This window comes from Mya arenaria, chromosome 8 (genome assembly GCF_026914265.1).
Source record: "Mya arenaria isolate MELC-2E11 chromosome 8, ASM2691426v1".
Lineage (NCBI taxonomy): Eukaryota > Metazoa > Mollusca > Bivalvia > Myida > Myidae > Mya > Mya arenaria.
In genome coordinates, this window is record NC_069129.1 from 6,411,174 (window position 1) to 6,424,499 (window position 13,326).

General features: G+C 35.3%; 1 protein-coding gene across 1 annotated transcript; it reads left to right on the forward strand.

Annotated features, from left to right (window-relative positions):
* Window positions 1-206: 206 nt before the first annotated feature.
* Window positions 207-12,616, forward strand: LOC128243942 (uncharacterized). The gene is made up of 8 exons (XM_052961962.1): window positions 207-360; window positions 929-1,008; window positions 6,184-6,258; window positions 6,721-6,904; window positions 10,494-10,686; window positions 11,597-11,734; window positions 11,918-11,991; window positions 12,426-12,616. The coding sequence occupies exons 3-8, from the start codon at window positions 6,184-6,186 to the stop codon at window positions 12,614-12,616; spliced, it is 855 nt and encodes a 284-aa protein (XP_052817922.1). The 5' UTR covers window positions 207-360; window positions 929-1,008.
* The last annotated feature ends 710 nt before the right edge of the window (window positions 12,617-13,326 follow it).

Here is a 13,326-nt window from a genome sequence, read left to right on the forward strand (position 1 = left end):
TGAATAAATGAAATATATAAACATGTAAACAGGTAGTCGACGTGATATAAACATTTCGGGGTTACGCCTCGCCCAATATGGTTTCCTTTGCCCCGTATATCCCATATCGGGTCACCTACTAACCCCGTAACTTATAACTGCTTATTTACCTTTCGTTAATGTATATAGTTATTATCAAAACATGCATTTACTATTTCATAGTTTGGGCAACCCTAGTGCTATTACTATTAACAACAAGTGTAGCACCCCTGTCACCCCCATGTGATGATATCGACGTTCATGGATGCGCCAACAACCACCAACTCTGTGCCGACCCTGTCCTGGCGGAGGTCACGTGTCCGCGAACGTGTAACAAATGCCGTAAGAGTTATTTTTGAAACATTCCTGACGTTGACGCCTGATTCAAAGGCTGAATATTAGACAGTGAGTGTCTATTTTTTGCATACCATTTTTGCAATGTAATAGGATTTTGTTACTACTACTTAAATAAAAGGGGTTCGTTCGCGCTTTATAAGGTCAAACATCTTTTTTTATCTCGTGTGAAATTTTAACAAAACACTTGTTTCAATGATAAATATATCTTAAAAAGTTGAAATTTTTAAAATGTGACAGAAATTCTCCAATTCTCCGAAAAGCTTGGTTACGTTATGGAAAACTTGCCAACACACTTATGTTCAACTGCAAGTTGCTGTTTGTTTATGGACATACATAACTCAAAGTCAATTTCTACAAAGTAAAAAGATCGTTTCCGACATACAATGTGTGAACGCGTCTCTTTAACGTATTTGACCTATTATACTTTTCACAATATATACAATTACACCTTTCTGCTGTTGAGTGCTATTATAAATAATACTAATAATAGTTTTTCAGAAAGAAAAAAAACACATTAAACTTTACATGTATACAGTTCAAATTTCATTTTTAGCGTTCTTCTGCTTACACTGTGATAACGTCGTCGCCGATGCCGCCACTTGTAAAAATAAGACGATTTGTCCAAACAATAAGGTAACTCCATGGGCTCTACAGGGTACATCATGGGCAATATAAGGTAACATCATGGGTCATATACGGTAACACCATCGGCTATACAGAATTACATCATTGGCCGTATAAGGTAACACCATGTGCCATTAAGTTAACACCATGGGCCATTAAGTTAACACCATGGGCCATTAAGTTAACACCATGGGCCATATAAGGTAGCACAATCGGCTATACAGGATTACATCATGGGTCATATAAAAAAGCATCACGGGCCATTTAAAAAAACATTATAGGCCATACAAGGAAGCACCATCGGCTATACAAGGTAACATCGTGGGCCATATAAGGTAACACCGTCGGCTATACAAGGTAACACCATCGGCTATACAAGGTAGCATCATGGTACATATAAGGTATCATCGTGGGCCATATAAGGTAACACCATCGGCTATACAAGGTAACATCGTTGGCCATATAAGGTAACACAATCGACTATACAAGGTAACACCATCGACTATACAAGGTAACATCGTTGGTCATATAAGGTAACACAATCGGCTATACAAGGTAACACCATCGGCTATACAAGGTAACATCATCGGCTATACAAGGTAACACCATCGGCTATACAAGGTAACACCATCGGCTATACAAGGTAACATAGTGGGATATACAAGGTAACACCATCGGCTATAAAAGGTAACATAATGGGCTATACAAGGTAACATCATCGGCTATACAAGGTAACATAGTGGGATATACAAGGTAACACCATCGGCTATAAAAGGTAACGGTAACATCGTTGGCTATACAAGGTAACACCATCAGCTATACAAGGTAGCATCGTGGGCTTTACAAGGTAACACCGTGGGCTATACAAGGTAACACCATCGGCTATACAAGGTAACACCATCGGCTATACAAGGTAACACCATCGGCTATACAAGGTAACACCATCGGCTATACAAGGTAACCTCGTGGGCTTTACAAGGTAACACCATCGGCTATACAAGGTAACATCGTGGGCTTTACAGGGTAACATCGTGGGCCATATAAGGTAACACATTCGGCTCTACAGGGTTACATCTTGGCACATATAAGGTAACATCATGGTACATATAAGGTAACATCATGAACCATATAAGCTAACATCATCGGCTATACAGGGTTACATAATGAGCCATATAAGGTAACATCATGAGCCATGTAAGGTAACACCATGGGCCATATAAGGTAATATCATGAGCCATATAAGGTAACATCATGGGCCATATAAGGTAACACCATGGGCCATATATGGTAACATCATGAACCATTTAAGGTAACATCATCGGCTATACAGGGTTACATCATCAGCCATAAAAGGTAACATCATGAGCCATATAAGGTAACATCATGGGTTATATAAGGTAACCTCATGGGTTATATAAGGTAACCTCATGGGTAATAAAAGGTAACATCATGAGCCATATAAGGTAACACCATGGGCCATGTAGGGAAACACCATGGGACATGTAAGGTAGTATAATGGGCCACATGAAAGTAACATCATAGGCAATATAAGGTAACACCGCGGGTCATATAAGGTTACATCATGAGCTATATAAGTTAACATTATCGGCCATAAAAGGTAACAACATGGGCCTTTAATGTAACATCATGTGCCATATAAGATAACATCATCGGTTTTACAGGGTTACATTATGAGCCATATTATGTAGCACCATTTCCCATATAAGGTAATATCATGGGCAGAATAAGGTAACATCATTGGCAATTAAGGTATCATTATGACCCATATAAGGTAACACAAATGGCCATACACGGTAACATCATGGGTCATATAAGGTAACTCAGTCGGCTATAAAGGGTGGCATTATGAGCCATATAATGTAACGCCATTTCCCATATACGGAAACATCATGGGCAATAAGAGGTAAAACAATCGGCTATATAGGGTTACATCATGGGCCATGTAAGGTAACACCATGGTACATATAAGGTAACATCATGAGCCATATAAGGTAAAATCATGAGCCATATAAGGTTACATCATGGTACATATAAGGTAACATAATAGGCCATATAAGGTAACATCATGGGCCACATAAGGTAACATCATGGTACATATAAGGTAACATCATGGATCATATAAGGTAACATCATGGGACATATAAGGTAACATCATGGGCCATATAAGGTAACATCATGGGCCATATAAGGTAACATCATGGTACATATAAGGTAACATCATGAGCCATATAAGGTAACATCATGGTACATATAAGGTAACATCATAGATCATATAAGGTAACATCATGGTACATATAAGGTAACATCATGGGCCATATAAGGTAACATCATGGATCATATAAGGTAACATCATGGATCATATAAGGTAACATCATGGATCATATAAGGTAACATCATGGTACATATAAGGTAACATCATGGGCCATATAAGGTAACATCATGGTACATATAAGGTAACATCATGGTACATATAAGGTAACATCATGGTACATATAAGGTAACATCATGGGCCATATAAGGTAACATCATGGATCATATAAGGTAACATCATGGTGCATATAAGGTAACATCATGGGCCATATAAGGTAACATCATGGTACATATAAGGTAACACCATAGATCATATAAGGTAACATCATGAAACATATAAGGTAACATCATGGGCCATATGAGGTAACATCATGGATCATATAATGTAACATCATGGTACATATAAGGTAACATCATGAGCCATATAAGGTAAAATCATGGTACATATAAGGTAACATCATTGTACATATAAAGTAACATCATGATACATATAAGGTAACATCATGAGCCATATAAGGTAACATCATGAGCCATTTAAGGTAATATCATGGTACATATAAGGTAACATAATGGGCCATATAATGTAACTTCATGAGCCATATAAGGTAACATCATGGTACATATAAGGTTACATAATAGGCAATATAAGGTAGCATCATGGATAATATATGGTGACATCATGGTTCATATAAGGTAACATCATGAACCATATAAGGTAACACCATGGATCATATAAGATAACATCATGGTACATATAAGGTAACATCATGGTACATATAAGGTAACATCATGTATCATATATGGTAACATCATGAACCATATAAGGTAACACCATGGATCATATAAGATAACATCATGGTACATATAAGGTAACATCATGGTACATATAAGGTAACATCATGGTACATATAAGGTAACATCATGAACCATATAAGGTAACACCATGGATCATATAAGATAACATCATGGTACATATAAGGTAACATCATGGTACATATAAGGTAACGTCATGGTACATATAAGGTAACATCATGAACCATATAAGGTAACACCATGGATCATATAAGATAACATCATGGTACATATAAGGTAACATCATGGTACATATAAGGTAACATCATGTATCATATATGGTAACATCATGGTACATATAAGGTAACATCATGAACCATATAAGGTAACATCATGGATCATATAAGGTAACATCATGGTACATATACGGTAACATTATGAGCCATATAAGGTAACATCATGACCCATATAAAGTAAAATCATGGTACATATAAGGTAACATCATGGATCATATAAGGTAACATCATGGTACATATAAGGTAACATCATGAGCCATATTAGGTAACATCATGGGCCATATAAGGTAACATCATAGTACATATAAGGTAACATCATGGTACATATAAGGTAACATCATGAGCCATTTAAGGTAACATCATGGTACATATAAGGTAACATCATGGGCCAAATAAGCTAACATCATGGGCCATATAAGGTAACATCATGAGCTATATATGGTTACATCATGGTACATATAAGGTAACATCATAGGCAATATAAGTTAACATCATGGGCCATATAAGGTTACATAATGGTACATATAAGGTAACATCAATGGTACATATAAGGTAACATCATGGGCAATATCAGGTAAAACTATTGGGCCATATAAGGTTACATCATGGGCCATATAAGGTAACATCATGGGCCATACAAGGTAACATCATGAGCCATATAAGGTAACATCATGAGCCATATAAGGTAACATCATGAACCATATAAGGTATCATCATGAGCCATATAAGGTAACATCATGAACCATATAAGGTAACATCATGGATCATATAAGGTAACATCATGGGCCATATAAGGTAACATCATGGTACATATAAGGTAACATAATGGGCCATATAAGGTAATATCATGGGCCATATAAGGTAACATCATGGGCCATATAAGGTTACATCATGGGTCATATAAGGTAACATAATGGCTATATAAGGTAACATCATGAGCCATTTAAGGTAACATCATGAGCCATATAAGGTAACATCATGGGCTATATAAAGTAGCATCATGGTACATATAAGGTAACATCATGGGCCATATAAGGTAATATCATGGGCCATATAAGGCAACATCATGGGCCATATAAGGTAACATCATGGGCCATATAAGGTAACATCATGGGTCATATAAGGTAACATCATGGTACATATAAGGTAACATCATGGGCCATATAAGGTAACATCATGGGCCATATAAGGCAACATCATGAGCCATATAAGGTAACATCATGGGCCATATAAGGTAACATAATGGGCCATATAAGGTTACATCATGGGCCATATAATGTTACATCATGGTACATATAAGGTAACATAAGGTAACATCATGAGCCATATAAGGTAACATCATGAGCCATATAAGGTAACATAATGAGCCATATAAGGTAACATCATGGGCCATATAAGGTAACATTATGAACCATATAAGGTAACATCATGGACCATGTAAGGTAATATCATGGGCTATATAAGGTACTATCATGGGCCATATAAGGTAACATCATGAGCCATATAAGGTAACATCATGGGCCATATAAGGTAACATCATGGGCCATATAAGGTAACATCATAATACTTTACAGCATAGAAATATAAAATGTATTTTACAAATAAATGTTAAGCCTTTAATATTTATTCTGTTGAAAATTTTAACCTCTGTCTTTGTGTTCTTTGTTTGTTTTTATTTTATTTCGAATGTTATTTCATTTAGCTTATATGTCATAAAGGACGCATTGGTGTGGTATTCATTTACTGACTGTAATGTACCTTTCAGATGTGCATGTTGAGACACAAAGTTTCAATTATCGACGGCCATCAGGAGTATACAATGCAATGCGTTGACAAAATGGTAAGCTCATTAAACATACCACACGATACAACTACACAAATATGTATTTTACTTGTAACGACCCCCCTTCATACCGATTACTCTATTTGTTATCGAATTCCCGCGTAACAAAATTAATAATACTTAAAATTTAAGTCTGTTTAACGAATAATGCCGAGGACAGTGTTCATGCGTACCACCCGCTTGAGTCTCGATTACACAGTAAAGGGTCCTGGTTATCGCGTACCAACCACTTGAGTCCCGAGTACTCTTTAAAAGATCCTGGTTATCGCAATATGGGTAAAGCAAATTGACAGAAACACGAGCATGTGCGTTAATCAAAAAATGCAATTTCAGTGATAAAAATAAGTAGTATAAAAAATAAATATCAGTACATGTTTGGGAAAAGCCTTTTGGTTGGTCTAACCAAAACACATTACAGTCAGTTTTTATAGTTATAACGCAAATAATTTTTATTTGAAGGTATGTGACAGCAGAAGAGCTCTGGGTAAACGTGACGTCACAACACACTGCTGTTCGGATGACTTTTGTAATGATCCAAATCCTCGTACAACACCATTAACGACAGCAACTACAACACCATTAACGACAGCAACTACAACAACATTAACGACTTTATCAACACAAGCGCCTATTAATCAAATTGGTAAATCTTTGGTATTTGAGTAAGTCAGTACATACTAAATTTATTTCTATCCACGTTTAGCTCTCAGACATTAACATAAAAAAACATAAAATAACAAAATAATGCAAATATCCTATCGTATGTTTACTATTGGCGAAAATGAAAAAAAAAAAATCTAAATAATTTAAATTGTCCAGTGATACGTTCGAGTAAAATCAAAGAACAAAATGTTAATATCCAATCACCGGCTATATGACATGTATGTCTATTTTTAATAAATCCCTGAAATATCAAATTTCTGTATATGTGCATATAGTTGCCGACGTTGAAAGGTCTTCTCTGAATATTTGTTTAGAAATGTTGATACTACTAAACTAGTGTAACATCCAGCACCCTGGACATCCAATCATTTAACAGACGGAATTAAACTAATCTAGAGTTAGTCTAAAACGCCCGTATGTACTAGGTTGATCGTTGTCACAGATTATTGTTGAGTTTCTATATCTACTGGACGGAACTTCCAACGCCCATACATTTTTAGTGATCTCGTAGTGATATTTACATTTAAACTCATTTGCGGAGTTTGATACTTGTTGTTGTGTTTGTAAATATTGTCAGTATCTACAAGATATTTTGGCCACTGAAATGCATTGTGTCAATTAACTGTTAAAATATGTTCTTTACATAAAATCACAAATTACGTCCTTAAAATCGCCAAACTTAGGCTGCATGAAAGCAACAAGAATAGTAAGTAAACATTTACAATTTATCTGGATTAAAGATATATAAAGTTCTGTTCGATATAACGGAAATAAAAAAGAACAAGATAAAAATGACAGAAACAATACAGCTGAAGTTCACAGATTTTACTCTTTCAAGAAAGAACATTAAAAAAAATTCTCAAACAGTTAAAATTGAGCATTAATTCGCTATTTAAGATATGATTGTTAATATTGTTTATTGTATATGTAATTTAAGGTATTAGCCGCGTAATACACACTTTTTTAAAAGCTTTAACCGACAACATAGTTATAATCACGGTACACTATGGGACTTTTATCCAAATTTTAAAGATTTTTTACCGTGAATTAAAAAAGTTATATATGTTTCATTACACCCACCCCCAAACGCCAAGGGCTACAAAGAGCGACAAGTAAATATTTTGTCTATATTTGATTTTTTTTCGCATTATCAGAGATTATGAAATAAACACAACAGTTTCTGGTAAAATAAACTTCAGTTAACAGAAAACTAAAGTTCAAACGAACACATTATTGATAAACATGGAAAAAAATCATTTTGTTGATCTTATGATTCTTCGGAAAAGAGCAGTTTTTCGATGTTTGAAAATATATAGCAGTTTTATAAAATTCATAAAAAATAGTTAACTATAAGGCAAGCTGCTGAAATCATTTTAGATATTATCTATGATGTCTATTGAACAATTTAAAAGACAATTTATGATATTTTACCGTCCAGTTTTGAAGAAAATATACATAATGTCATGTTACCATACATTTTTATAGCTAATAAAATGCTTAAAATCAACCTTTTTCTTGTAAAAAAATATAAAGCTTAATTGGACATATTCATAAAATGTACTCTTTCAAATAAATGAATTTTACTTATGATACTAACTCAGAATACAGAGTTTAAAACAAATGAGTGTACTTTTAAACTAAAATATATGAAGAAACAAGAACACTAAGTGCCCCTCCAAAAATATCAGAGTGAAAGTTCTCAACTAATGTTGTTGTTTTTTTTTAATATTATAACATGTAAACAATCTCTTTGGGTAATTTGATGTATATCTGTTTTATTTTGTCATTGGTATTCCAACAATTAGTTGTTTTTTCACAATAATTCTTCACTTTTCAACATTTGAAGTTTGGTCTGTTCCCATGCTTTGTACTTTGCACAGATGATAACTACTCAATGCTGAGTCAATGCTGATTTGGTTTTCATGCACCTTCAGGCACTTTACCCATCAAGAATGTTTAGTGCTGTAAAGGAAAAAAAGTTGTACTTTAAAGCCTTTCTAACTAATTAGTATAGATAATTATACTGCCATACATATACAAAATAAAATATAAACAGTTTAATATTTCTCGACATTATTTTGAAAAAACAACAACAAGCTGATACATACATGTATATATATATATATATATATATAAAGAAAATTATTAAGTTTATCAATAAAATTCATCATCATCATCATCATCATCATCATCATCATCATCATCATCACCACCACCACCACCACCACCACCACCACCACCACCACCACTTGACCACCATCACCACCACCACCACCACTTGATTATTGAATACAGTAAGATTATAAAAACATGAACCAAGTCAAATATGTTTTATATGAAATACTCACATCATCTCGATCAGATGCGACTGCCTTGTGGATGGACATGGCTGTCAAATCCGCTCTCAAGGATCCAACATAGTATTTAATGCAGGCTGGAATTCTTCATAACCCAGTGTTGTTGACTAAGTAATATTCAGTCATTTTCCTGCCTGGAAGAAATTAGACTTCTGATTATCAACCAGCAGAAACTACCACCGTAAAATACAAATGCACAAGTATTATACATTCTGCACTAATATCTGTTTTAGCCAAGAGTAAGGGTTGGTAGGCACAATGTGTAGTTGTTGTGCATATGGTTAATAATGATTCACAACAGTATGGGGTTTTAACGAGATCTACACCAAGCCAATGAATGTCAATAGTGTCCTAGCAGATGCGGCTTCAAGCCCCAAACCACATACAACTTTTTTTCACAGGTTAATTTTGAAAATATGCATTTTGTAAACAAATAACAGGTATGTACATGTATTGTGGTATGTTAGAAATAGGTCACGTACCAAAACACATCATTTTTAAACAAAAATTTAAGTCTAATTTTTTTCTAAGATAAAACAATCAATTTAAAGATTACATACTCATATCATATCTTAAACATAAGTTATGTACATAATCATTAAGTACATATAAAAATATGTAACATGTACATAAGTACATGTAAAATATGAACATGCTGTCTAAACATTTAGCTAATAAAAATGATTTAAGAATTCCAAAGATAAATTAAAAAACAAACGTTTTTGAACACATCAACGTACAAAACTGCTCAAGGATACTTACATTCACAGCCCTTTGATAAGAATATCCCAGTTCCATGCCGATTGTTGACAGTTCGTTTTTTCGAGAGAAAATCTTCTCTTACGCGTATTTTTCACTTATAATCCATGTTTAACTGTAATGACTCAAATTGTTAGATGTATCGTCATCAACTGTCAGCGTGTACTTTTAGTGTTTATTTATTTTAAACGTATATTCATGAGAAAAACATCATAATGTTTCCAAATCCTACAATGTAGAAATTCCATTATTGACCTATGAATAGCCGGGAAATACCTTCTGTTTCTAAAAATAGCAACATCCGGTACAGGCCGAATACGCCCGATGTTCGTCGCGATCTATTACGGCGAGTGGCGATATATGTCGATGTTACCCGATGTTTCCCGAGTTGTATTACATGACTAATACCTTAAGCCATTATTCAACAACTTGTAGACTTGTTGACTTTTTCAGTGCACCGAACATGTGCACGGGATATTGCGTTTATCGTGGACGAGTCCATTGGCAGTGGACATACATTCGGGAGAGAAGCCGGAAAGCAATTCATTCATAACATTGTCAGTGCCTTTACTATAGGCCATGACCACACGCTGATGGCCCTGTTTACCACGAGTTTAGTCAGTCTAAAAGTGTGGGGATTTCAAAGGTGAACCATTTGGACCTCTTTGTAAGGATTATTATGATTGTGTTTTTATTTTACGGTAAAAAAGCCGCCGGAGACAGTTTGTTTGATTGCCAGTCCATCGTCTTTTACCACAAGACCACTCCGATGGCGACATATATATATTCTAGCACACCGGATAGGCATTTCCGGTAAATTCAGCCGTGCTGGAAAACTCCATCTGGCATCCCCCCATGCCAGATGAGTCACGCGCTGTGACGTAATACTTTCAATTTCTTCTATTAAACACTTAATGTAACCATAGTTATGAGATTTCAATAGATGAGTTCCATTAACATTAACTTTACAAAAATATTCCTTAAAAACAAAACAAAATAACCCTTAAAAGACGTGATAGCGAAGGAACTTATTGACGTATGCAATGAATACAAATTACTGCGCGTCATGACGTCAGTAAACATCATCGCAGGCGCTTTTTGGTGAAATGTACAAAACGCGCTTTCTTATGTATTTTCTTCACATAAAAATGTATTTTAAAGTATGCTAGAAAAAATATATATCATGTGTGTCCGTTCCGGATAGAAAAATCCGACCCTCGGGCACGCTGCGTAGCCGGTAACTCGGCAAGCCTCGTTACCTGGCAACGCAGGTGCCCTAGGGTCGGATTTTTCTGTCCAGAACGGGAACACATGACATATATTATTAATATGGAGGGTAGATAAGTTCCAAAACAGAACGCTAATATCAAATCACTCGTCTGTCAGTATTGACTAATATTAAGTTAACGGTCTGTTGTCGGCTGCTCGACTGAGGACTATCCCTATGATGGCTGTCATTATAAATGAAGACGTTTTGCAATTGTTTACCAAATTTTAGATATGTTAATACCCACATAACTTTTGGTCAGCATAAATTCCTTCAGTATTCCTTCCAGTTATACGAGCCAGTCCAGTCTGCTGCGTGCAATTGATGACCTGAATGTCAAAATAGGGTTTATAGCGAATATCAACGACCCAATGGCAGGTATCCATGCCTACGTAGACCAGACACGTTCAGGGGAAATTCAAAACAGGTACAGTTGTCGAAATATCCCCCACAGGTGTTGATGTTTTCAGGTGTAGACATTCTAAAATCGTTCAATCTTGTATTAACGGTTCTCATATCAAGCGACCGTATTTTCCCTTGTTCCACAAGCGTTTTCACAGAAACAAATGCGAGCAAAACACGTGACATTACTTTGTTTATTTTTGTTCAGGCCCAATGTTCCAGATGTTGTTATAGTTATGACGTGGGAAAACTGGGACCCCCAGTCTCATTTTTTGCTCACAGGTAAATGAATACATACAAATTTATTTATTTGAATAGACAAGGAGCGCAATTGTTACTAACATACTGAAACAACATACATGAATTTGTTACGTTTGAAACTCAGCTGGATTTCTTATTTCGTTGTGCATCGCCCTTCCATCCATCACCGCATCCTACTTTCTGGAATATTTGTTTCACAGTGTTCTTCATTCGTTTATACATTTATATGTAACGTAAACATCTACATTATCTGCCTGTTATATTATTGTTTGCTTAATACAAATAATTGAAACGACCTGAAATCGACGCTTATCTAAAGGCTAATTGAAAAGATTCTTATTTGTTCTTAAGTAATGGACAGATCGAAATATAAGTTATTGCAAAGCATTCATTTCGTTGAATTATTGCCTTTGATATAAACGTTAACATTGCTTATTTCCTCTGTCCTGTTTCAGGTTCATATCCTGAATATTACTTGCCGTCGTTCCATTCTTTGACTCGGAATGTTATTGCCCTTGGTGCCGGTAATGACGTGTCTGATACACAGCTACAACAGATAGCAACGAATGGTCACTGGTTTCGAATTCAAAACGAAAACAAACTTTTCAGTGCTCAAAATGAAGTCACAAGAATTATCTGTGAATAAATAATTACCTATGACTAATTATGATTTGATCTCTGTAACGAGCCTTTCCAAATGGCCACCATTATTGGTTTCTGAAATGAAACCGGACTCTCAAGAAAATGTGTTCGATCCCCGGAAAAGAACATGGGAACGTGTTTCTAACTATGGAATGGACTCGAACGTTAATTGGTTAATATACAGTATAGAATAGTATGTTATTGTATTGTATTGTATTGTATTGTATTCTATTGTATTGTATTGCGTTGCGTTGCGCTTAGCTGCGCTGCGCTGTATTGTATTGTTTTGTGTTGTGTTGTGTTGTGTTGCGTTGCGTTGCGTTGCGTTGCGTTGCGTTGCGTTGCATTGCATTGCATTGTATTGTATTGTATTGTATTGTATTGTATTGTATTGTATTGTATTGTATTGTATTGTTTTGTATTGTATTGTATTGTTTTGTGTTGTATTGTATTGTTTTGTATTGTATTGTATTGCATTGCATTGCATTGCATTGCATTGCATTGTATTGTATTGTATTGTGTTGTATTGTATTGTATTGTATTGTATTGCTTTGCGTTGCGTTGCGTTGCGTTGCGTTGCGTTGCGTTGCGTTGCGTTGCGTTGCGTTGCGTTGCGTTGCGTTGCGTTGCGTTGCGTTGCGTTGCATTGCATTGCATTGCATTGCATTGCATTGCATTGTATTGTATTGTATTGTATTGAACAATTAAACACTG

Excerpts from the sequence above, each read along its gene's own strand:
- LOC128243942 (XM_052961962.1), top strand. The coding sequence starts at position 6,184 with ATGTGCATGTTGAGACACAAAGTTTCAATTATCGACGGCCATCAGGAG. Across the intron at positions 6,259-6,720 it reads TGCAATGCGTTGACAAAATG|GTATGTGACAGCAGAAGAGC; the intron begins GTAAGCTCATTA and ends TTTTATTTGAAG. Across the intron at positions 11,735-11,917 it reads TCAGGGGAAATTCAAAACAG|GCCCAATGTTCCAGATGTTG; the intron begins GTACAGTTGTCG and ends ATTTTTGTTCAG.